This window comes from Phyllobates terribilis, unplaced genomic scaffold (genome assembly GCF_046119375.1).
Source record: "Phyllobates terribilis strain yellow unplaced genomic scaffold, ASM4611937v1 Scaffold_5__5_contigs__length_657084704, whole genome shotgun sequence".
NCBI lineage: Eukaryota > Metazoa > Chordata > Amphibia > Anura > Dendrobatidae > Phyllobates > Phyllobates terribilis.
This window is the reverse complement of record NW_027362765.1, coordinates 497,189,159-497,211,315: the sequence shown is the minus strand read 5'-3', so window position 1 is coordinate 497,211,315 and position 22,157 is coordinate 497,189,159. Positions and strand designations below refer to the sequence as shown.

General features: G+C 42.2%; 1 protein-coding gene across 1 annotated transcript in view; it reads right to left on the bottom strand.

Annotated features, from left to right (window-relative positions):
* Positions 1-22,157, bottom strand: part of HECTD2 (HECT domain E3 ubiquitin protein ligase 2) — a 128,057-nt gene that overhangs the window by 57,214 nt on the left and 48,686 nt on the right. Inside the window, exons 4-6 of the mRNA XM_073685557.1 lie at positions 4,805-4,907; positions 597-686; positions 157-221 (exon numbers count right to left, since the gene is read on the bottom strand). Of these exons, the coding sequence (XP_073541658.1) occupies positions 157-221; positions 597-686; positions 4,805-4,907 (258 nt within the window). The remainder of the gene's footprint in view (positions 1-156; positions 222-596; positions 687-4,804; positions 4,908-22,157) is intronic.

Genomic DNA, 22,157 nt, shown 5'->3' with positions numbered 1-22,157 from the left:
GTGCAAAAACAGCGTGAAAATGCCAAAAGTGCAACATTTTATAGCAGGCTCAAGTTGCACCAAAATATTGCGATTTTTCAAAACTTTATATACTGGCGTAAAAGCTTTGATGAATCGGGCCCATAGTTTTATAGGATGTACAGGAACAGAACTCACCCTTTCCATTCCCTTAACAGACTGTTAATTATTCCTTTCAGTACTGTTTTCTGGATATCTTGAGTCTGAAAAATATACCAAACCAATGATGGATTAACGTATGGAACAGTCCTCCCCCATCTCCAAAGTTATTTTATAATTATTAGTGTTATAATGACTGTCCCTTCCCATTCAACATTGGGCAGGCTAGCACACTATTTGGAAGCCACGCGTTGGTTCAGTAGCTATATGTTGATCATAGGCCATCCTGTATGACATCCCTTCCCCAACTAATGGCATAACAGCACACACCAATGAGATGAGAGGTGACTGCCATATTCCTATTAATTGGTTTTCCACCACTATGCCGAACCATACCCTGGGTCTTCCCATAGTGACCCTTCCCTACCCTGGTGATGATATATGCACTGTGCATTAGACTTTTCATTTCTGATACTTACAGTAGTTAATAAGGCATCATAGACAACGTTCAAAAACTTTGTATTGATTCTGGAATCTTCAACAGTGTTAAGAGGCGCGTTCACATCTCTCTGCAAACGAAGCACAGTCATATTGAGAGACATGGACATGTTCAAAATCACTAGAGGAGGAAGACATGTGAAGACTCAGACTTCAAGGTTAGATTTTAGAAAGGCAGATTTTAAGAGACTCAGAAAGAGAATAGGAGGGATCCAATGGCTGGATGTCCTTAAGGACAAAAATGTCCAGGAAGGATGGGAAATTTTTAAAAATGAGATTCTCAAAGCACAATCGTTAACAATCCCGAAAAGTAGGAAGAATGGGAAGCATTTAAGGAAACCAGGATGGATGAACACAGAACTTAAACACATGCTAAAAAGAAAGAAAGAAATGTTTATTAAATGGAAAGAGGGAGGCATATCTAAAGAAGATTATAATGCAGTCTGCAGATCCTGCAGGGCACGTATCAGGTTAGCTAAAGCTGACAATGAATTAAGGCTTGCAAGAGATGTCAAAAGCAATAAAAAAGGATTTTGGGGGTATGTCAAAAGTAAAAGAAAAGTCAAAGATGCTATAGGATTTTTACAGGATGAAAATGGAGAAATGGTAAGAGAGGATGTTGAGAAGGCCGAACTTTTTAATTCCTATTTTGCATCTGTTTTCTCTCAGAAAGAAAATGTAACATCAACTGATCTTCACTGTCCTTTTAAGGAATAGAGGAATCCAAGTTATCTGTAAACAGAAAGATTGTGAGGGAATATTTAGCTAACATAAATGAGTTCAAGTCTCCAGGTCCAGATGAATTACACCCCAGAGTACTGAAGGAGATCGTAGAAGAAATTTTAGAACCACTCTCCATAATCTTTGAAAATTCTTGGAGAACAGGAGAAGTCCCAGAAGACTGGAGAAGAGCAAATGTTGTTCCTATCTTCAAAAAGGGGAAGAAGGTGGACCCAGGGAACTATAGGCCGGTGAGTCTGACTTCTATACCAGGAAAGATCTTTGAACAAATTATTAAACAACATGTATGTAAGTACATGGATAAGAATGAAGTGATTAACCAGAGTCAGCATGGGTTTGTAACTAACAAGTCATGTCAGACTAACTTAATTTCCTTCTATGACAGAATCACTGACTGGGTGGATCAGGGAAATGCTGTAGATATAGTATATCTTGACTTCAGCAAAGCATTTGACAAAGTATCTCACACCATCCTTATTGAAAAAATGACCAAGTATGCAATGGACCAGGCAACTGTTAGGTGGATTCATAACTGGCTTAGTGATCGGACTCAAAGGGTGGTTGTAAATGGCTTCACATCCAGCTGGATGAATGTCTCAAGTGGGGTACCACAGGGCTCCGTCCTGGGACCTGTATTGTTCAACATCTTTATCAATGATTTAGATGAAGGAATTGAGGGTAAACTGATTAAATTTGCTGATGACACAAAGCTAGGAGGGATAGCTAATACTAGAGAAGAGAGAGAGAGGATTCAAAAAGACCTAAATAAACTGGAGCAGTGGGCAGCAACCAAAAGAATGGTTTTTAACCGGGAAAAATGCAAAGTACTACATCTGGGCAATAAAAATGAAAAAAGCATATACAGAATGGGAGGAATAGAGCTAAGCAACAGTACATGTGAAAAAGACTTAGGTATACTAATAGATCATAGACTGAACATGAGTCAACAGTGTGATGCAGCAGCAAAAAAGGCAAATAAAATTCTGGGATGTATTAACAGAAGCATACAGTCTAGATCACGTGAAGTCATTATCGGTCTTTACTCCTCTTTGGTCAGACCTCATCTGGAATACTGTGTACAGTTTTGGGCACCACATTTTAAAAAAGACATAGACAAACTGGAGCAAGTTCAGAGAAGAGCGACCAGAATGGTGACTGGTCTGCAAACCATGTCCTATGAGGAACGGTTGAAGGATTTGGGAGTGTTTAGCTTGCAAAAAAGAAGACTGAGAGGAGACTTAATAGCTGTCTACAAATATGTCAAGGGCTGTCACATTGTAGAAGGATCATCTTTATTCTCATTTGCACAAGGAAAGACTAGAAGCAATGGGATGAAACTAAATGGGAGGAGACACAGATTAGATATTAGAAAAAACTTTTTGACAGTTAGGGTGATTAATGAGTGGAACAGGCTGCCACGAGAGGTGGTGAGTTCCCCTTCAATGGACGTCTTCAAACAGAGGCTGGACAGACATCTGTCTGAGATGATCTAGTGAATCCTGCTTTGAGCAGGGGGTTGGACCAGATGACCCAGGAGGTCCCTTCCAACTCTACCATTCTATGATTCTATGATTCTATGTTAGATTGATACTTTTCGCTCTTGGGTGCCTGTTGTACAAGATCTTTTACAAGTTCAACAAATTAGGGTGAATCTTGGGACCAGATTTTATTTTGGACAGTACAGAGACGTACTGACTATGTCCTACTCTGATCCTCAATATCGGACTAGAATAGGACCTGCTATGAGTTTCACGCCTCTCATGCTCGGATCCGTAATTTCCATGGATGTGCGAATGGATCTGTGAGACTCTCAGAGAACTTTCCAATAAAAAAAAATTTCACACAGCACTCAGGACATATCACACGGATGTATGAGTGCTCCTTTAGGCTTTTTCTCCATAGCTGTATGGTGACTCCTGATTATAATTGAAGCCAGGAAGCAGAGTCAGACCTGTTGTCCCCAGTGCAAAGTATGAGATCTGATTTGGCTATTCGAGAGGCTAAGACTGGGTTCTAAGGGGTAAGTTTTCTCCTTATGGAGAGTGACTTGCCAGGTCTGGCACACCAGTATGAGGAGTCTTCAACGCTTACCCCTTAGAACCCAGTCTTAGCCTTTCGTCTAACCAAATCAGATCTCATACTTTGCACTGATGAGGGGAAATATCCAGAAACACCGTGTCTGCAAATTGAGATTCTGATTTGGCTTCTATCCCAAGTCATATTGTAAAGCTCATTAAAGGGTCGATATGGACTTAGGATTGCTACTTCCAATAGGTGGTACTAGAGTTCAAGTCCTTTTCCTCTCTGAATAGACAATTTGCCCCTGTAATCCTAAAGAATATGATGCAGATAATGGCTACTTCAAATCCAAAGTAAACAGTTCATACTCCCACAATGACCGAGTGCCGACGATTCTGCTGAAGGCTGAAATCTGCAAGAGTGCCTGTAAAGAATGGCTGGTATATCATTATTTATCTCCAGTGCACAGTGAGAAGTATAGAATCCAACAATAAAACCTACTACCATACCATGGAGCAGGTTTACAATGGTAAAGAAGACTTATGGTAGCTTTTATTTCTTATTTTCATAGCTAGTCCCTTCCTAACAGCAGATCCTGACACCTCCTCCTCACTGATTGATCAAAAAACGGAACAAAAGCACGCACAACGCATAGCTCCAGAATGAGTGTGCACCACAGAGCGGTGTACGGACCCAATACAAGGTCTATGTACATGTGCACAGAGAGGAGTACAAGACATTCTACTGAGCTTGTACTCCACTACTAGGAAGAGCAGGGCAGCTGATTGGACGTCCTCTTCATGTTCAATCTGTATGAAGGTGGGGACAGTGACACAAGCGCTGATTGGGCGCCGAGCAGCACTTGTCATTCCACCGCACCAGAGCTCCGGAGACTCGCTGACACCGCTGGAACGGTGCCGGCACGGGAAGGAAGTATGGGTTGTTGTTTTTTTATTTTATTGGGGCCAAACATTTAGTTCAAGAAAGGGTTATCCTAGTAGTGGAAAACCCCTTTAAAGAAAATTGCAATTCTTTAGTAAAGATTTATAAGAAGGACAGGAAAGGAAGAAAGAAGGTGTAGCGATGTAGCTCTACACATTCTAGAAGATATACATGCCGCTCAGGAGTTGGAGAAAGTCTGATGGCTGACCTAGGGGCAATGAGATGGCAGCAATTAGTAAGGGACATGTAAGTGGCAAGCCAAAGAGAATAATAAAGACCTTAGCACATGAGGACAGCTCAGGGACTTCTATTTCCAGGTATTCTATTTTAAGGACGATGCCCTTTAAATCACGCAAAGCAATGAATTTTTCTTATGCTCTTGTATTCTTCATCACACTGGAGTCCCTTTACATAGCAGTGTAGAATAATGTTTCTAATCCATTCTTCACCATGCTAATAAAGGCTTATACTGAATGTTATAGATTACCTTGAATGCAGCATTTAACTCCAGGAACGAATCAAATGTGGTTAAATAGAAATCGTGCACGGCTTTCCAATCTCCTGTGGCTTTTGCTTTGTCCAAGTCTATCCTGCAAAAACACAATATACACAAAAATAAGTGTGGGGCAATTATAAATTACTGTTTAATTTCCTATTATTCACATAAAGAGAAAACAGTTCCAACTGGTACCAGATAGAAGTGATCAAGACCCAGGATTTCATGGCAGTGTTTGAATATTTTACCAATAAGTGGAATAAAATCCAACTTACCCAACACTGAAGCAAAATTAATTTGCCCTAAACTAATAAATGTTGGTCTCAAACAGAGTAAGAACCTAGCCTAACAGGGCATAAATCATCTGCGAAGTGGCTGTCACCATGTATTTACACCAACCAGGGATGTAGATCGCCTTAAAGGGAATCTGTCATTGAACACATACAAACTAATCTGAGAGCAGCATAATGTAGGGGCAGAGAGCCTGATTCTAGTGTTGTGTCACTTATTGGGCTGCTGTTTTGATGAGATCAGTGTTTTATTGCCAGAGATTATCACTAGAGAACTAGTAAACCTGCTGCCAGGTAGTCCAACCACACCCCACAGATTGGCCAATTTCTGCCTATGCACAGTGTACATGGACAGCTGCCAATCAGTGCTGTGGGCAGGGTTATACAGAGCTCAGCATTCAGAGAATTAGTAGATTTGCAGCAGAGAAAAACTGTTTTAATCAAAACTGCAACAAGCAACCCAATAGGTGATACATCTCTGGAATCAGGGTTTCTGCCCCTGCATCGTGCTGCTGTTAGTCGAGATTGAAAAAAACTTTGGAACAATCCCATTAAAGGAAATCTGTCACCTTTCACCTGGTTTCAGCCCCCAGGCTCAGTGATGTGTGAAACAATAAACTGAGCTTTACTTACCCTCTTCGAGTTCAGCGCTGACTCTATGTCACTGCCCCAGTCTTTTCTGATCAGCTGCAGTGATTACATCACATTAACAACACTGCAGCCAATCAGTGAGCTCTTCAGCTTTTGCTGTCCATCATCTGAGCAGCTGATTTCGGTGATAAGCTGCAACTGATCAACAAAAACCAAGGCTGGTCAGCATGGTGGCTCAGTGGTTAGCATTGTTGCTTTGCAGCACTGGGGTCCTGGGTTCAAATCCCACTAAGTACAACATCTGCAAAGAGTCTGTATGTTCTCCCTGTGTTTGCGTTGATTTCCTCCGGGTTCTCCAGTTTCCTCCCACACTACAAAGACATACTGATAGGGAATCTAGATTGTGAGCCCAATGGGGACAGTGACCATAAGCACTGAGGAATATGATGGCGCTACATAAGCAAAGCATTTTAAAGAAATAAAATAAGGCATTCGCGGAGAGGAGGCGCTGGACCAGGGAGAGTACCGTATTTTTCCGACTATAAGACGCACTTTTTTCCTCCAAAATTTTGGAGGAAAGTCGGGGGTACGTCTTATAGTCCGAATATATATGGACTATATATGGTGACTGTGGGAGGTGTGGGGGAGCAGCAGTGGCGGTGGAGCGGGCACAGGAGGCAGGAGTCGCCTGCTGCAGCCTACACTGTCCCCGCTGCTAAAGAAAATGAATATTCATCGCTCTCCACACCCACGAGCGTGTGGACCACTGAATATTCATTTTCCTTAATAGCGCTCACACTGTACCGCAGCACGGCTCCTGCTTCTTGGTATGCAGATCTCTGGAGATGGACAATTTTGGTTTTCAAGTCCTCAAACAGTTCTCTTCGCTTTCTGTTCCATGCTTCGTGTGGCACAAACAGACACACAATGCAAAGATTGAGTCAACTTCTCCCCTTTTCATCTGGTGTGATTTTCATATTGCCCACACCTGTTACTTACCACAGGTGAGTTTGAACGAGCATCACATGCTTGAAACAAAGTGGTTCACTCACAATTTCGGAAAGGTGCCAACAATATTGTCCGGACCATTTTTGGGGTTTTGTGAGAAAGAATATCCAATTTGCCACACACAAAGAAAATAAACGTGTATAACAAAACGTGTGCATTGCAATAATTTTCTGGTAGAAAAACTTCGTTTTGTAGATTAATTTCAAGGGTGCCAACACTTTCGGCCATGGCTATATAGACAGAGCGACAGAAATAGACATAATTGCATAAACCCCCAACATATAATAAAATTGAACACGGTGGAGAATATTGAACGGCTTTTTAAGAATAAATAAATAAAAAATGATGTGGGGGTCCCATGACAATTTTGGTAACCAACAAAAGGCAAAGCAGACAGCTGTAAGCTGATATTATCAGGCTAGGAAGGTCCAGGCTTATAGGGCCCTTCCCAACCTAAAAATACAGCCCGCAGCCACCCCAGAAGTAGAACATCACATCAGTTGCGCCAATTGTGGCGCTTTGCCTTGGCTCTTCTCGACTGTCCTGGTGCATTGGCAATCGGGATAATGGTGCTTGGGGTTGATGATTGCTGTGAACGGTCCAAAAACACAGCTGACATTAAACCCTGCTTTTCGTAATGTAGAGGCGCCTATAAGACACCCCCATTACTAACTCAGTAAGTAAAAAAAAAAAAAAGTTCCCACGCAGGACTGACATAGTCCAGTGAATCAGACATAGTCCAGCTATTCCCACAAAGTTACCCAAATCCCAGAACAGAATCCAAATGGCAAAATTACTTTTTTGGCTGCTGCAGCAATTCAATAAAATGCAATAAGAGGCTATCAAAACATCATATCTACCCCAAATGATATCAATAATAATGTAAGCTCAGGGTGCAAAAATTAAGCCACCACACAGACTCATATCTTGAATAATTAAAACTAGTGATGAGCGAGAATGCTCGTTACCTGAGATTTACGAGCATGCTTGAGTGCTCGCCGACTATTTGCGGCGTGCTCAAATGTCATGTTTTAGTCACTCCGTGTGCATGTTTTGCGACTGTTTGACAGCTTTAATACATGTGAGGAATGCCTGTTTCTTTGACAGCTTTAATACATGTGAGGAATGGCAAACAGTCACAAATCATTCACACGGAGTGACTAAAACATGACATTCGAGCACGCCGCAAATACTCGGCGAGCATGCTTGCTGAAAGGGTTAACAGAACACGCTCGCTCATCACTAATTAGAGACGTTACGGGTTTCGTAAAATGGAGACTTTTTTTTTTTTTCTTACAGATGTCCAATTTTTTTCACCACCTAAGTTAAAAAAAAAAAAAAAAAATCTATCCAGGTTTGTTATTTGCATAATCGCACTGACCTAGAGAATCAGATTGCCAGGTCAGCTTTACCATATAGTGAACATGGTAAATAAAAAAACAAAAAAACAATTCTTAAAATTACCTTTTTTCTGCAATTTCTAGGCCCTTCGAAATTTTTTTCCCATTTTCCAGTACACTATGTGGCCAAAAAAAATAGGGTCATTCAAAAGCACAACTCGGCCCGTAAAAAACAAGCCCTCATTTGGTTATATTGAAAAATAAAAAAGGGATGGCTCCTGGAAAAGGAGAGGAAAAAAACAAAAACAAAAAAAAAAAATGGAAAATGGTCATGGCTTGAAGGGGTTAAAACACAGAATTAAAGGATGTATCACCTATTAGACTGTGTTTCAATACAACGAAGGTTTTATCACCAGAAAATTATCACTGTCTGGACTACAGCTCACGTGAGCCCTGGTCCGACTCTGTCCCCTCCTCTGATAAGCAGCTTACTGTCTACATACAATGTACATTGAGGCCAAGTGCCCACGATGCAGAAATGCTCCGGATTTTTTCCTGAGCGTTTCTGCATCTCCCTGGCAGAAAAAAACGCATCCGGATTTTAAATGCGTTTTTTCCTGCCAGGGACATGCGGATGTGAAGCGTTCTTCACTTGCATTTCTGCATTTTAGCATCACTTGGAAGGTGCTTGAGAACTTGGTCACACTATATAAATCCATGCAAACGACATGGATTTATATAGTGTGACCTTAAAGCAGGGCTGTGCAGTCGGTAAGCCAAACCTGCGACTATGACTCTTCAATTTCCCTTACACCGACTCCCACATATACTGCTTACATTTAAGTGAAAAATTTATTGTAGTACAATGTGAACATCAGACATTTAATCATTTTTATGATACAATAATCAAGATATTTAGATAGAACATAATATATATTTATTAGAATACAACTTTAGAACACAAAAAACTAATAAATTGTAAATATGTAATACACTATGTAATATCGATTATAACATATACATATATATATATATATACATATATATATATATATATATATATATATATATATATATATATATATACGCACCGCACAGACCAAAAGTTTGGACACACCTTCTCATTTAAAGAAATTTCTGTATTTTCATGACTATGAAAATTGTACATTCACACTGAAGGCATCAAAACTATGAATTAACACATGTGGAATTATATACTTACCAAAAAAGTGTGAAACAACTGAAAATATGTCTTATATTCTAGATTCTTCAAAGTAGCCACCTTTTGCTTTGATGACTGCTTTGCACACTCTTGGCATTCTCTTGATGAGCTTCAAGAGGTAGTCACCGGAAATGGTTTTCACTTCACAGGTGTGCCCTGTCAGGTTTAATAAGTGGGATTTCTTGCCTTATAAATGGGGTTGGGACCATCAGTTGTGCTGTGCAGAAGTCTGGTGGATACACAGCTGATAGTCCTACTGAATAGACTGTTAGCTGCTTTTTTCTTGCCATAATACAAATTCTAAGTAAAGAAAAACGAGTGGCCATCATTACTTTAAGAAATGAAGGTCAGTCAGTCCAAAAAATTGAGAAAACTTTGAAAGTGTCCCCAAGTGCAGTTGCAAAAACCATCAAGCGCTACAAAGAAACTGGCTCACATGAGGACTGCCCCAGGAAAGGAAGACCAAGAGTCACCTCTGCTTCTGAGGATGTTTATCCGAGTCACCAGCCTCAGAAATCACAGGTTAACAGCAGCTCAGATTACAGACCAGGTCAATGCCACAGAGTTCTAGCAGCAGACATCTCTATAACTGTTAAGAGGACACTTTGTGCAGCAGGCCTTCATGGTAAAATAGCTGCTAGGAAACCATTGCTAAGGACAGGCAACAAGCAGAAGAGACTTGTTTGGGTTAAAGAACACAAGGAATGGACATTAGACCAGTGGAAATCTGTGCTTTGGTCTGATGAGTCCAAATTTGAGATCTTTTGTTCCAACCACCGTGTCTTTGTGCGACGCAGAAAAGGTGAACAGATGGACTCTACATGCCTGGTTCCCACCGTGAAGCATGGAGGAGGAGGTGTGATAGTGTGGGGGTGCTTTGCTGGTGACACTGTTGGGGATTTATTAAAAATTGAAGGCATACTGAACCAGCATGGCTACCACAGCATCTTGCAGCGGCATGCTATTCCATCCGGTTTGCGTTTAGTTGGACCATCATTTATTTTTCAACAGGACAATGACCCCAAACACACCTCCAGGCTGTGTAAGGGCTATTTGACCAAGAGGGAGAGTGATGGGGTGCTACGCCAGATGACCTGGCCTCCACAGTCACCAGACCTGAACCCAATCGAGATGGTTTGGGGTGAGCTGGACCGCAGAGTGAAGGCAAAAGGGCCAACAAGTGCTAAGCATCTCTGGGAACTCCTTCAACATTGTTGGAAGACCATTTCCGGTGACTACCTCTTGAAGCTCATCAATAGAATGCCAAGAGTGTGCAAAGCAGTCATCAAAGCAAAAGGTAGCTACTTTGAAGAACCTAGAATATAAGACATATTTTCAGTTGTTTCACACTTTTTTGTTAAGTATATAATTCCACATGTGTTAATTCATAGTTTTGATGCCTTCAGTGTGAATGTACAATTTCCATAGTCATGAAAATACAGAAAAATCTTTAAATGAGAGGGTGTGTCCAAACTTTTGAACTTTTGGTCTGTACTGTATATTATATAAATATAACACTATGTAAGTGGCAAAAAACAGTTTTCAACAAAAACATACTAAATAACATTTGTGCAGTCTATGAATTTGTTCTAAGAAATAGAAGTGCCTCCATCAGATCCTCCTTCATAGATGACCTCAAATCTGACCTAATAATTTTAAGGTTGGAGAACAACCTCTCTACACTAACTTGGGTTGGAGGCAAAGAAGTAACCACATGGGCAACATCTCTAGCAATTTCTGGGTATGAAGGAATTGCCTCATGCACATTCAGTTTTGATGAACGGTTGAATTTTTCTATTTCTTTGAGAACAAGTGAAACATTTTGCTGAAATATGGTCAATCTGTTTGCTATAGGAGACGGAGTGAAATCTTTTTCCTTGCGGCAACGCTTTGCCTGCTCCATGTCATCCAAATACTTGTCAAAGTCAAACTCCTCATCTGATGAGGATGAAGATATGGCAGCAGTAGCACTGTCAGGACCCAAGTCCTCTTGCGCCTGGCAGTCCTCCTGTAGGCCACTCATCCTAACTGCTACCTCAGTCAGAGCTTCTTTTCCTTTAGTAAGCTGTTGATCATCAAGCAGAATACGATGACTTAGGTCCACATAAACAGCTGCCAGAAAAATGTTATTTTCTAATAGCTGTGTCTCTCTCCGTTTCATTGAAGCAGAAATGCCATCTGCGATTAAACCTCCTCTTTGGGACAGGCAAAATAGCAAGTTCTTCCACTCCCTTATGAAAATACCAGGACTTAAATCCTCAGCTTGTAATTTTTTAGTCACGGTAAATGGGTGATTAAGCAATTCCTTCAATTCAGCCACCTGTGTCCACTGACCTTCATTTAGGGTTACCTGAGGGTTCGCCATATCTATAAGAAACGGTTTTAGTTCAAGCAAATTGCTCAATCATTAAATAAGTGCTGCCCCACCGAGTGGCTTGATCGACAATTGCCCCTTTCCCAGCACGTCTCTTCAAGATGGAATCAATTTTAGGGGTTCTGGTGGCAATAACCAATTTCCTCACTTTTCCAATCAGATTTCCAGCATATCTCTTATTGCCAGCTGCAGGGTGTGCACAACACAGCGCATGTGATGAATAGGAAAGTGTTTTGAAGCAGCTTCAACAAGATCATCTATTTCTAAAGTATAATTTTGCTGTTCTTCTGTTGTAATATGTTTGTTCCTAAGTTACATGAACAGCACTGTGGCCTTCCATCTCAAACATACTGAATCCTAAATTTTCTTCTAGCTGTTGTTCATTACTCTCATTCATCAGTTTAATTGTACTTCTCATGCTTGAAGCATTGTCCATTATAATAGCAAGAACCTGTTCTTTTTTGAGTTCGTAATCTTGCAGAACTTTTTCCACTAAGGCCTGGAGAAACTGGCTGGTGTGAAGAGCTTTAGGCTGTGTGCCCACGATGCGTTTTTTAAGCGTTTCCGCAGCGGCAAAAACGCTGCAGAAAAGCTTAAAAAACACTTGGTAGAAGGTCTGCCATGTCCCCCAATGATAATCCGCATGTGCTGTGCACATGCTGCGGAACTTTCCGCTGCGGATTATCATTGCGGAAAAAAACGCAGCACTACCAATTATTTTGCAGAAGTGCTGCGTTTTCGCCGCCATTGACTTGCATTAGAACGCGCCAATTCCGAATCACTGTATATGTAGATGCGCATTCCATGCGTTCTAATGTGCGGATGGTACCCAGGTCTAGAGGAGAGGAGACTCTCCTCCGGACCTGGGTACCATAGAAAACTGTAAAAAAAAAAAGAATAAAATAAAAAATAAATATATACTTACCTTCTGGCGGCCCGCGGTGCGCTCCTCCTTGCTTGGCAGCAGTTTGCGATGGACTGAAGGACCTGCGCTGACGTCAGAGTCATGTGGCGGGTCACGCGACGCCGACGTTGGCAGGTCCTTCACTCTACTGCTGCCGGGACGGAGGAAATCAAGACACCGGGGGCCATCGGAAGGTAAGTATAGATTTATAGATGAACTTGTGGGACCTTTTCGGGTTGAGGATGGAGTGAAGCTCAACTCCCAGACCTACTGCCAGTTTCTGGAAGACAACTTCTTCAAGCAGTGGTACAGGAAGAAGTTGGTATCGTTCAAGAAAAACATGATTTTCATGCAGGACAATGTTCCATCACATGAATCCAACTACTCCACAGCGTGGCTGGCCAGTAAAGGTCTAAAAGAAGAAAAAATAATGACATGGCCCCCTTGTTCACCTGATCTGAACCCCATAGAGAACCTGTGGTCCATCATAAAATGTGAGATCTACAGGGAGAGAAAACAGTACACCTCTCGGAACAGTGTCTGGGAGGGTGTGGTGGCTGCTGCACGCAATGTTGATCGAAAACAGATCAAGCAACTGACAATCTATGGATGGAAGGCTGTTGAGAGTCATCATAAAGAAAGGTGGCTATATTGATCACTAATTTTTTTGGTTTTTGTTTTTGCATGTCAGAAATGTTTATTTCTAAATTTTGTGCACTGATATTGGTTTACCTGGTGAAAATAAACAAGTGAGATGGGATTATATTTGGTTTTTTATTAAGTTGCCTAATAATTCTGCACAGTAATAGTTACCTGCACAAACAGATATCCTCCTAAGATAGCCAAATCTAAAAAAAAAACCACTCCAACTTCCAAAAATATTAAGCTTGGATATTTATGAGTCTTTTGGGTTGATTGAGAACATAGTTGTTGATCAATAATAAAAATAATCCTCTAAAATAGAACTTGCCTAATAATTCTGCACACAGTGTATATAAATCCATGCTGTTTGCATGGATTTATATATTGTGACCAAGTTGTCAAGCACTTTCCAGGTGATGCTAAAATCGCTTGGAAAGCGCTTGTCAACCCGCATGCGGAAATGCATGTGAAGAACGTTTCACTTCCGCTTGCCCCTGGCAGGAAAAACGCATGTACAATCCGCATGTACAATCCGCATGTACAATCCGCATGTGTTTTTTTCTGCCAGGGAGATGCAGAAACGCTCAGGAAAAAATCCTGAGCATTTCTGCATCGTGGGCACTTAGCCTTAGTATCTTTACTGCCAGTGTCTTGGTAACAATTTCTTTGTTGTCACAAACATATCGAACATTGATGGCAAAATAGTTCACTCTGTGATGTGTGCAGGCATCCATTTTAAGAAACATGAATCGTCTTTTGAGAGTCTTTTTAAGATCTTCCCTTTGTTTAAGGGCTTCTTAAATCACTAATTTTCTAATACTTTCTCTTTCCAGAGAAACACCAAGTTTGCGGGCCATTTCTCCATTAAGAGCTGTAAAAGCTGGTCGTGCAAATAATGATAATGGTACACCGTCCTTCACAACAAGCTGTATGAGCTGTCTTTTAAACATATCTGCCCCCCTGCCCCTCGCTGGCTAAGGCCATGATTCACACACAGCGTTTTTGCGGATCCGTTTTTTTGCAGTAAAATGCAGTGTCTCTGGGCATCCCAGCAAAGTCAATGGGTTCAAGATATGACATTCAGACACATCATTTTGTGAGGATCCGTTTTTGGGCTCAAAAACAGATCCCGACAAAGAATGAGCATGCCAGTTTGTTCGGCGTTTTTCTAATCTGCTTTTGCTATTGAAAACATTATCTATGAGCTCAAAAACCTTTCAGGTGATGCAGTTTTTTTAAAAAGCTGATCTGCTTTAGCAGCTGAAAAACGTATCCTCAAAAAACGCAGCAAAAACGCTGTATGTGAATGTAGCCTTAGATCAGGAATAGAACAGCCGTTTATAGGACATTTCATAACTTTCCCAAATTCCTATGAAAAAATATTCCCCACAAACTGCATTGAAATACTGTACCCAATTTATTTTAGGAGTCGGAGTCGGTCCATTTTATACCGACTCCATCAAAATGGGCTCCAACTCCGACTCCACAGCCCTGCCTTAAAGAATGGTAAAAAATAAATCTATACTTACCTTCTGATGGCCGGAGTCTTTATTCGCTCCGTCCTGGCTTGCCGGCAGGTCACGGTACACTACACTGAAGGGCCTGCCGTCACATGACTATGACGTCAGCGCAGGTCCTTCAGTCCACCGCGAGCTGCTGGCAAGGGAGAACAAGCACACCGGGGGCCATCAGAAGGTAAATCTAATATTTATTTTTTGTTTTATTCTTTTTTTCACAGGTTCTATGGTACCCGGGTCCGGAGGAGAGTCTCCTCTCCTCCACACTCGGGCACCATCAGCACATTGAAACGCATGGATTCCGCATGTACAGATGCAGTGATGCGGATGTCATGCGTTCCAATGCAAGTCAATGGCGGCGAAAACGCCACGCTTCCGCAAAATAATTGGTAGTGCTGCATTTTTTTCCGCAATGATAATCCTCAGCGGAAATTTCCGCAGCATGTGCAAAGCGCATGCGGATTATCATTGGGGAACATGACAGACCTTCTACCAAGCGTTTTTTAAGCATTTCTGCAGCGGAATTGCCGCTGCAAAAACGCTTAAAAAACGCATCGTGGGCACACAGCCTAAGAGTCTGGTGTGGGTGGGGTTAGCTTTCTCAGCTCCGCTACATGTTACATCTAAAGACTCTGGTAGTGTCACAACTGCTAGACCCAGTAAACTAAGTGATACATTACTGTATCTTGCAGCCTGCCGTGTGCTGAAAGAGTTGTGCTGTGTGTGGAGAGAGCTCCTGGGAAGGGAGGAGAGCCAGGCGGAGGTGACCGAGCGGACCGGGAGGACCAGTAGGAGGCGACCGGAGGGACTAGCGCAAGAGAGCGCTGTGGCAGCGTGCAGTGCCGGCCAGCGGAGGGTGCCAGGTGGTGGTGACCAGGAGGTGATCAGGAGGACCGGTAAGAGGCGACCGGAGGGACAAGCGCGCTGTGATAGCGTGCAGCGTCCCTAGAGGAGGTGAGTGAGGGGCAGGAGGCCGCGATAAGCGGCCCTACTGAACCCAAGTGTGTACTGTACTGTATTGTATTTGTATCTGTATTGTAATTGTATTGTATTCTCTAGTCCATATTTAATTGATTACCCCCCCGTCCATATTTAATTGATCACCCCGTCCATATTTAAATTGATTCCCCTGAACACCCCCGTCCATATTTAACTGATCCCTCTGACCACATTAAATTGACCCCCCCGTCCTCATTTAATTGATCCCCGACCACCCCCCGTCCATATTAAAGTGATCCCCCTGACCACATTTAAATGATTGACCCCCCCAGCCCATAATTGATTGATCCCCCTTGTCCTATTTAATAGATTCCCCTTGTCCACTTTTACTCATCCCCAGTCCCTATCTATTTGCCTTATCCCCCACCATATTTAATTAACCCCTGTCCATAATTAATTGATTGATTCCCCAGACCACAATTAATTATTTCCCCAGTCCATATTTATTGATATTATTGATACTTATTGATCCCCAGTCCTTAGTTAATTGACCCACCGTCCATACCTATTTATTTGCTTTACCCCCCATCCTATTTAATTAAACCCCCTTTCCATAATTAATTGATTGATTCCCTAGTCCACAATTAATTTCCCCAGTCCATACTTATTGATCCCAGTCCATAGTTAATTGACACACCGTCCATACTTAATTAATCCACCTGACCCACTCAGCTGATCCCCAGTCCATACTTAATTGATACTTAATTGATCCCCGTCCATACACCTATATATAAATAATTGTGTTTTGTACTTGTACATATATACTGACTGTATCCCCATATTTAGAATGACGTCCATGTTGGCCGGAGCCATGCAGTGTACATCTTGCGCAATGTATGCATTCCCTGAGCTACCGCTCAGGGATCCATACTGCTGCGAGAGATGTGAGCATATCGTGCACTTGGAAGCCCAAATCCTGGATCTAAGTGCTCAGATAGCGGTACTGAGGAGCATCGACAACATGGAACGGAGTTTGCTGCTCACCGAGCAGACACTCAATGGGTCAACACTGGGGGTGGAGCTTAGTGGGGAAGCGCAGGCTGAACAGGCAGGGAGCTGGGTAACAGTTAGAAGGGATAGAGGGAAGAAGTATAGGAAGGCTGGTTCAGAACCGGCATTATTGGAGCACGACAGATCCTCTGACCGCCGGGGGAGTGTATGCTCCAGTAATGAGGGGGAGGGGGGAAGTGTAGGGCAGGCTAGACAGGTCCTGGTAGTGGGTGACTCTATTAGGGGGACAGACAGGGCAATCTGTCACAAAGACCGGGATCGCCGAACGGTGTGCTGCCTCCCTGGCGCTCGAGTCTGGCACATCGCAGATCGGGTTGACAGGTTACTGGGTGGGGCTGGCGAAGACCCAGCGGTCATGGTCCACATTGGCACCAATGACAAAGTGAGTGGTAGATGGAGGGTCCTTAAAAATGATTTCAGGGATCTAGGTAGGAAGCTTAGGGCAAGGACCTCCAAGGTAGTTTTCTCAGAAATACTACCAATCCCGCGAGCCACACAGGAGCGCCAACGGGAGGTTAGGGAGGTGAATAAGTGGCTAAAGAGTTGGTGCAAGGCAGAAGGGTTTGGGTTCATGGAGAACTGGGCTGACTTCGCTGTCGGCTACAGGCTCTATCGTAGGGACGGGCTGCACCTCAATGGGGAGGGTGCAGCGGTGCTGGGGAAGAAGATGGCTAATAGGTTGGAGGAGTTTTTAAACTAGAGACGGGGGGGGAAACCAAGGAAATAGGTGGGATGTGAGGCAAGCAAGGGGGAAGGGGAGAAGTGAATATAATGAGGGTGGAGAGGGGGGTGGGGATAGTACAGTTAGATCGTTAGAGAAGAATAGGATGCTAAATAACCCCAAAGTTTTATCTTGCATGCTGACCAACGCAAGAAGCCTGACCAATAAGGCGGATGAGCTGCGGACGCTTATATCGGAGGAGAGGTATGACATCGTAGGTATAACAGAGACTTGGCTAGACGATAGCTACGACTGGGCGGTAAATTTAACAGATTATAGTTTATTTAGAAGGGACCGGAAACGGGAAGGGCGGAGGAGTCTGCTTATATGTAAGGTCACGTCTAAAGCCCAGACTAAGGGAAGATATAGAAGAGGGGGTCGAGTCCATGTGGGTAGAGGTAGAGGGGGCAAAAAATAATAATAAAATATTACTGGGGGTCTGCTATAAGCCACCTAATATAACAGAGGAGAATGAGAAACTGCTATTAGGACAAATAGACAAAGTAGCAAAACATAATGAGGTGATTGTAATGGGGGACTTCAACTACCCGGATATTGACTGGGAAACAGAAACCTGTAGATCGCAGAAAGGAAAAAGGTTCTTGACAAATATCAAGGATAATTATCTCTCCCAACTAGTGCAGGAACCAACGAGAGGGAAGGCAGTGTTGGACTTAATATTGACTAATAGGCCTGATAGAATAACTGAGGTACAGATAGGGGGGCACCTAGGCAATAGCGATCATAATATTATCAATTTCAAAATGCCCTTCAGTAGGGTTATCAATAAGGGAACAACTAAAACATTAAACTTTAGGAGGGCGAAGTTTGATCAGCTGAAAGAAAACCTTCAACTTATAGACTGGGACAAAGTTCTTAATCAAGGAAATACGAATAGTAAATGGGAAACCTTCAAAAGAATTCTGAATACTCAGTGTGAGAGGTATATACCGTATGGGAATAAAAGGGCCAGAAATAAGAGGAAACCAATATGGTTGAATAAGAACGTAAAAGGGGCGTTAAATAGCAAAAAAGAGGCATTCAAGAGATTAAAACAGGAAAACAGCAAGGAGGCACTAATGTGTTACAAGGAAAAAACGAGAACCTGCAAAAAACAAATAAAAATAGCAAAGGAGGAAACAGAGAAACGTATTGCTAGGGAAAGTAGATCAAATCCCAAACTGTTCTTTACGTATATAAATAGTAAAAGGATTAAATCGAATAATATTGGACCGATAAAAAGTGATGAAGGCAAAATCATAGAGAAAGATGAGGATAAAGCTAATCTATTAAATAAATTTTTTTCGTCAACTTTCACAAAGGAAAAAGAACTAACAGGCGAAATGAGAAGTGACAAGCTTAATCCTCCACTAAGTATGACAAATCTAACCCAAGCTGGGGTACAGAAACGCCTCAGTAACATTAAAATAAACAAATCACCAGGACCTGATGGCATACACCCACGGGTACTAAGGGAACTAAGTAATGTGATAGACAGACCGTTATATCTTATATTTAAGGACTCTGTTGAGACTGGGTCTGTACCACTTGATTGGCGACAGGCGAATGTAGTGCCAATATTCAAAAAGGGAGCAAAAAGTAACACCGGAAAAATCGGCCGGTGAGTCTGACGTCCGTTGTGGGCAAAATTTTTGAAGGCTTTATTAAAGAGGCAATCATGGAGCATCTTGATGCTAATAATCTATTAACCCCGAACCAACATGGATTCATGAGGAATCGCTCCTGCCAAACAAACCTGATTGACTTCTACGAGGAGGTTAGCTCTCGAGTAGATCAGGGGGAACCAGTGGATGTCGTGTATCTCGACTTCTCAAAAGCGTTCGATAGCGTGCCACATAATAGGTTGGTATACAAAATGAGAATGATGGGGCTGGGGGAAAATGTCTGCAAGTGGGTAGCTAACTGGCTAAAGGATAGAAGGCAGAGGGTGGTTATAAATGGAATATACTCAGATTGGGTAAGCGTCACTAGTGGGGTACCACAGGGGTCTGTACTAGGCCCAATGCTATTTAATATCTTTATTAACGACAGTCAACGGGATAAATAGTAAAATATCAATATTTGCAGATGATACAAAGTTATGTAAAACAATTAATACAAAAGAGGATAGTGAAGACCTACAGAGGGATTTGGATAAGCTGGGTAGGTGGAGCATTAAATGGCAAATGAGGTTTAACGAGGAGAAATGTAAGGTCATACATATGGGAAGGAAAAATGGAAGTCACCAGTACTCACTGAATGGGAAACCATTGGGGAATTCAGAGATGGAGAAGGACTTGGGCATCTTGATTGATAGCAAACTAAATTGGAGTGCCCAAAGTCAGGCCGCTGCTGTAAGGGCAAACAGGATAATGGGATGTATCAGAAGAGGTATAGCTGCAAAGGATGAGAACATTGTTCTTCCACTGTACAAAGCACTGGTCAGACCACACTTGGAATACTGTGCTCAGTTATGGGCCCCAATATATAGAAAGGATATAAATGAGCTTGAAAAGGTACAAAGGAGGGCAACAAAATTAATAAAGGGAATGGAGGGACTGCAATACCCAGAGAGGTTGGCAAAACTAGGACTATTCAGCCTGGAAAAGAGAAGGTTGAGGGGGGACATAATAAATGTGTACAAATATGTTAGGGGACAGTATAGAGACCTTGCCCGGGATTTGTTCAAAAGGAGGGATATTACGGTAACAAGAGGGCACTCACTAAGACTGGAAGAGAAAAGGTTTCAGCACCAGCATAGGAAGGGGTTCTTTACGGTAAGAGCAGTGAGAATATGGAATTCACTGAGTGAGGAGACGGTAATGTCGGATTCACTAAACCAGTTCAAGCGGGGACTGGATGCATTTCTAGATACCAGGCAGATTTCAGCATATACTTAAAAATAGAATAAAATAGTAAGTTGATACAGGGATTTATTCTGACTACTGGTTTCAGAGTCGGGAGGGAATTTTTCCTCAGGTGAGGATTGGCTAAATCATTTGGGGTTTTTGCCCTCCTCTGGATCAACTTTAGCAATTACAGAACTAACAGGTCGAACTTGATGGACGCAAGTCTTTATTCGGCTTTACTAACTATGTAACTATATACTGGAATCACGGTCTCTTTCTTCATCATGCTGCTCTCAGATGAGGTAGCAAAAACTTTGTGACAGATTTAAAGTTGTGCAAAAGTTTTGTGACCTTTCACAAAAAGTTTTCCAAACTAGAACACTTTAATGAATTGGACCCTTTATCCCTAATTATACGGTGAAATTTGTTCAAAAATGAAAAATCAAAATAGTTGCCAGTATGCCGAGTTTATTTCTGAACTGACACAAGATGAAGCAAATGAAGATAAAAGGTAGCAGTCAATTACTGTTATTTGTAGCAATCTTCTTGCTTATGTGCAGCCGTTGACCTCGCTTTTCACCCAATTATTTTTCTAACTTCTTGTTTATTGTCCTTTTTGATTTGTTAACAGCTTAACTATTAGAACATCGTGTGACCATCTGAATGGTTTGGCCAATGAAAGACGCAGCTGGAGACACATGGACGTCTTCTATTCATTTAAGGAGGTAGATGGCATGAGACGCCCAACCACGGGATACCATACCCTACATGTGTGACCAAATGTAGGCAGAGAGATGAAATCACAATAAAAATACCCAAATATTTCAATCCTTTATCCTGTTTAGGATTTAACATGTATTGGAGATTTTATGGTTAAATGCAGAAGAGCTGTATGTTTTTGGTGTTCTTCCAGACCACAGAAATTAACACATTCATTCAAAAGGAGCAGCTACAAGGTGGCATGTGTTATGATGCTACCTAGGTCCCGTTCATGGTCTCTGATACAGATTCTGTCGTGTCTGATTTCCTACAAAAAGGCAGCTAACTTTATCTGACCAGTTTTATTTATTTATTTTACTCACTTATATAGCGCCATTGATTTCACAGCGCTTTACAGACAGTCTCATCACTGTCCCCATTGGGGCTCACAATCTATATTCCCTATCAGTATGTCTTTGGATTGTGGGAGGAAACCGGAGAACATGGAGGAAACCCCCACAAACATGGGGAGAAGATACAAACTCCTTGCAGATGTTGTCCTTGGTGGAATTTAAACCCAGGACCCCAGCGCTGCAAGGCTGCAGTGCTAACCACTGAGCCATCATGCTGCCTTTGTATAGTTGAAGGTACAACAAAAGAGTATGGTTGTTAGGCAACCAGAACTACTATAGTATGAAAAATAGTCTAAATTCTGAAAAGCTATGTAATAATAACTACAGTTGAAAAGGACCGAGTCACCATATTATGGGCCCCTAAACCATCACCATGCAGTTTTACCCAATCAGCCACTGAACAAAAGTCAGATGCCACAGGAGCAGGCTTGTGATGTTGTAACCTGGGCTGTCTGCTGTCCATCACGCCAGGATCTGCATATTTGGAAAATAAGGCCCACCCAGATCACTCCTCATCGGTAGTTAACATACAAAACATACTGTCCAGTGAAAACAAGTTATTGTCTTGTCCGCAGGACAGGTGAAAACCTGCTAAATTGGTGTGTCTCACTGCTGGAACCAGCATCGAATGGGGAACTTTTACAGTGCATCAAGATGGATGCACATTAGTGATGAGCGAGCGTACTCGTTTCACCCTTTAACCGAGCATGCTCGGGTGCTTACTGAGTAGCTTTGGCATGCTCGTATACTATGTTTGAGTCCCT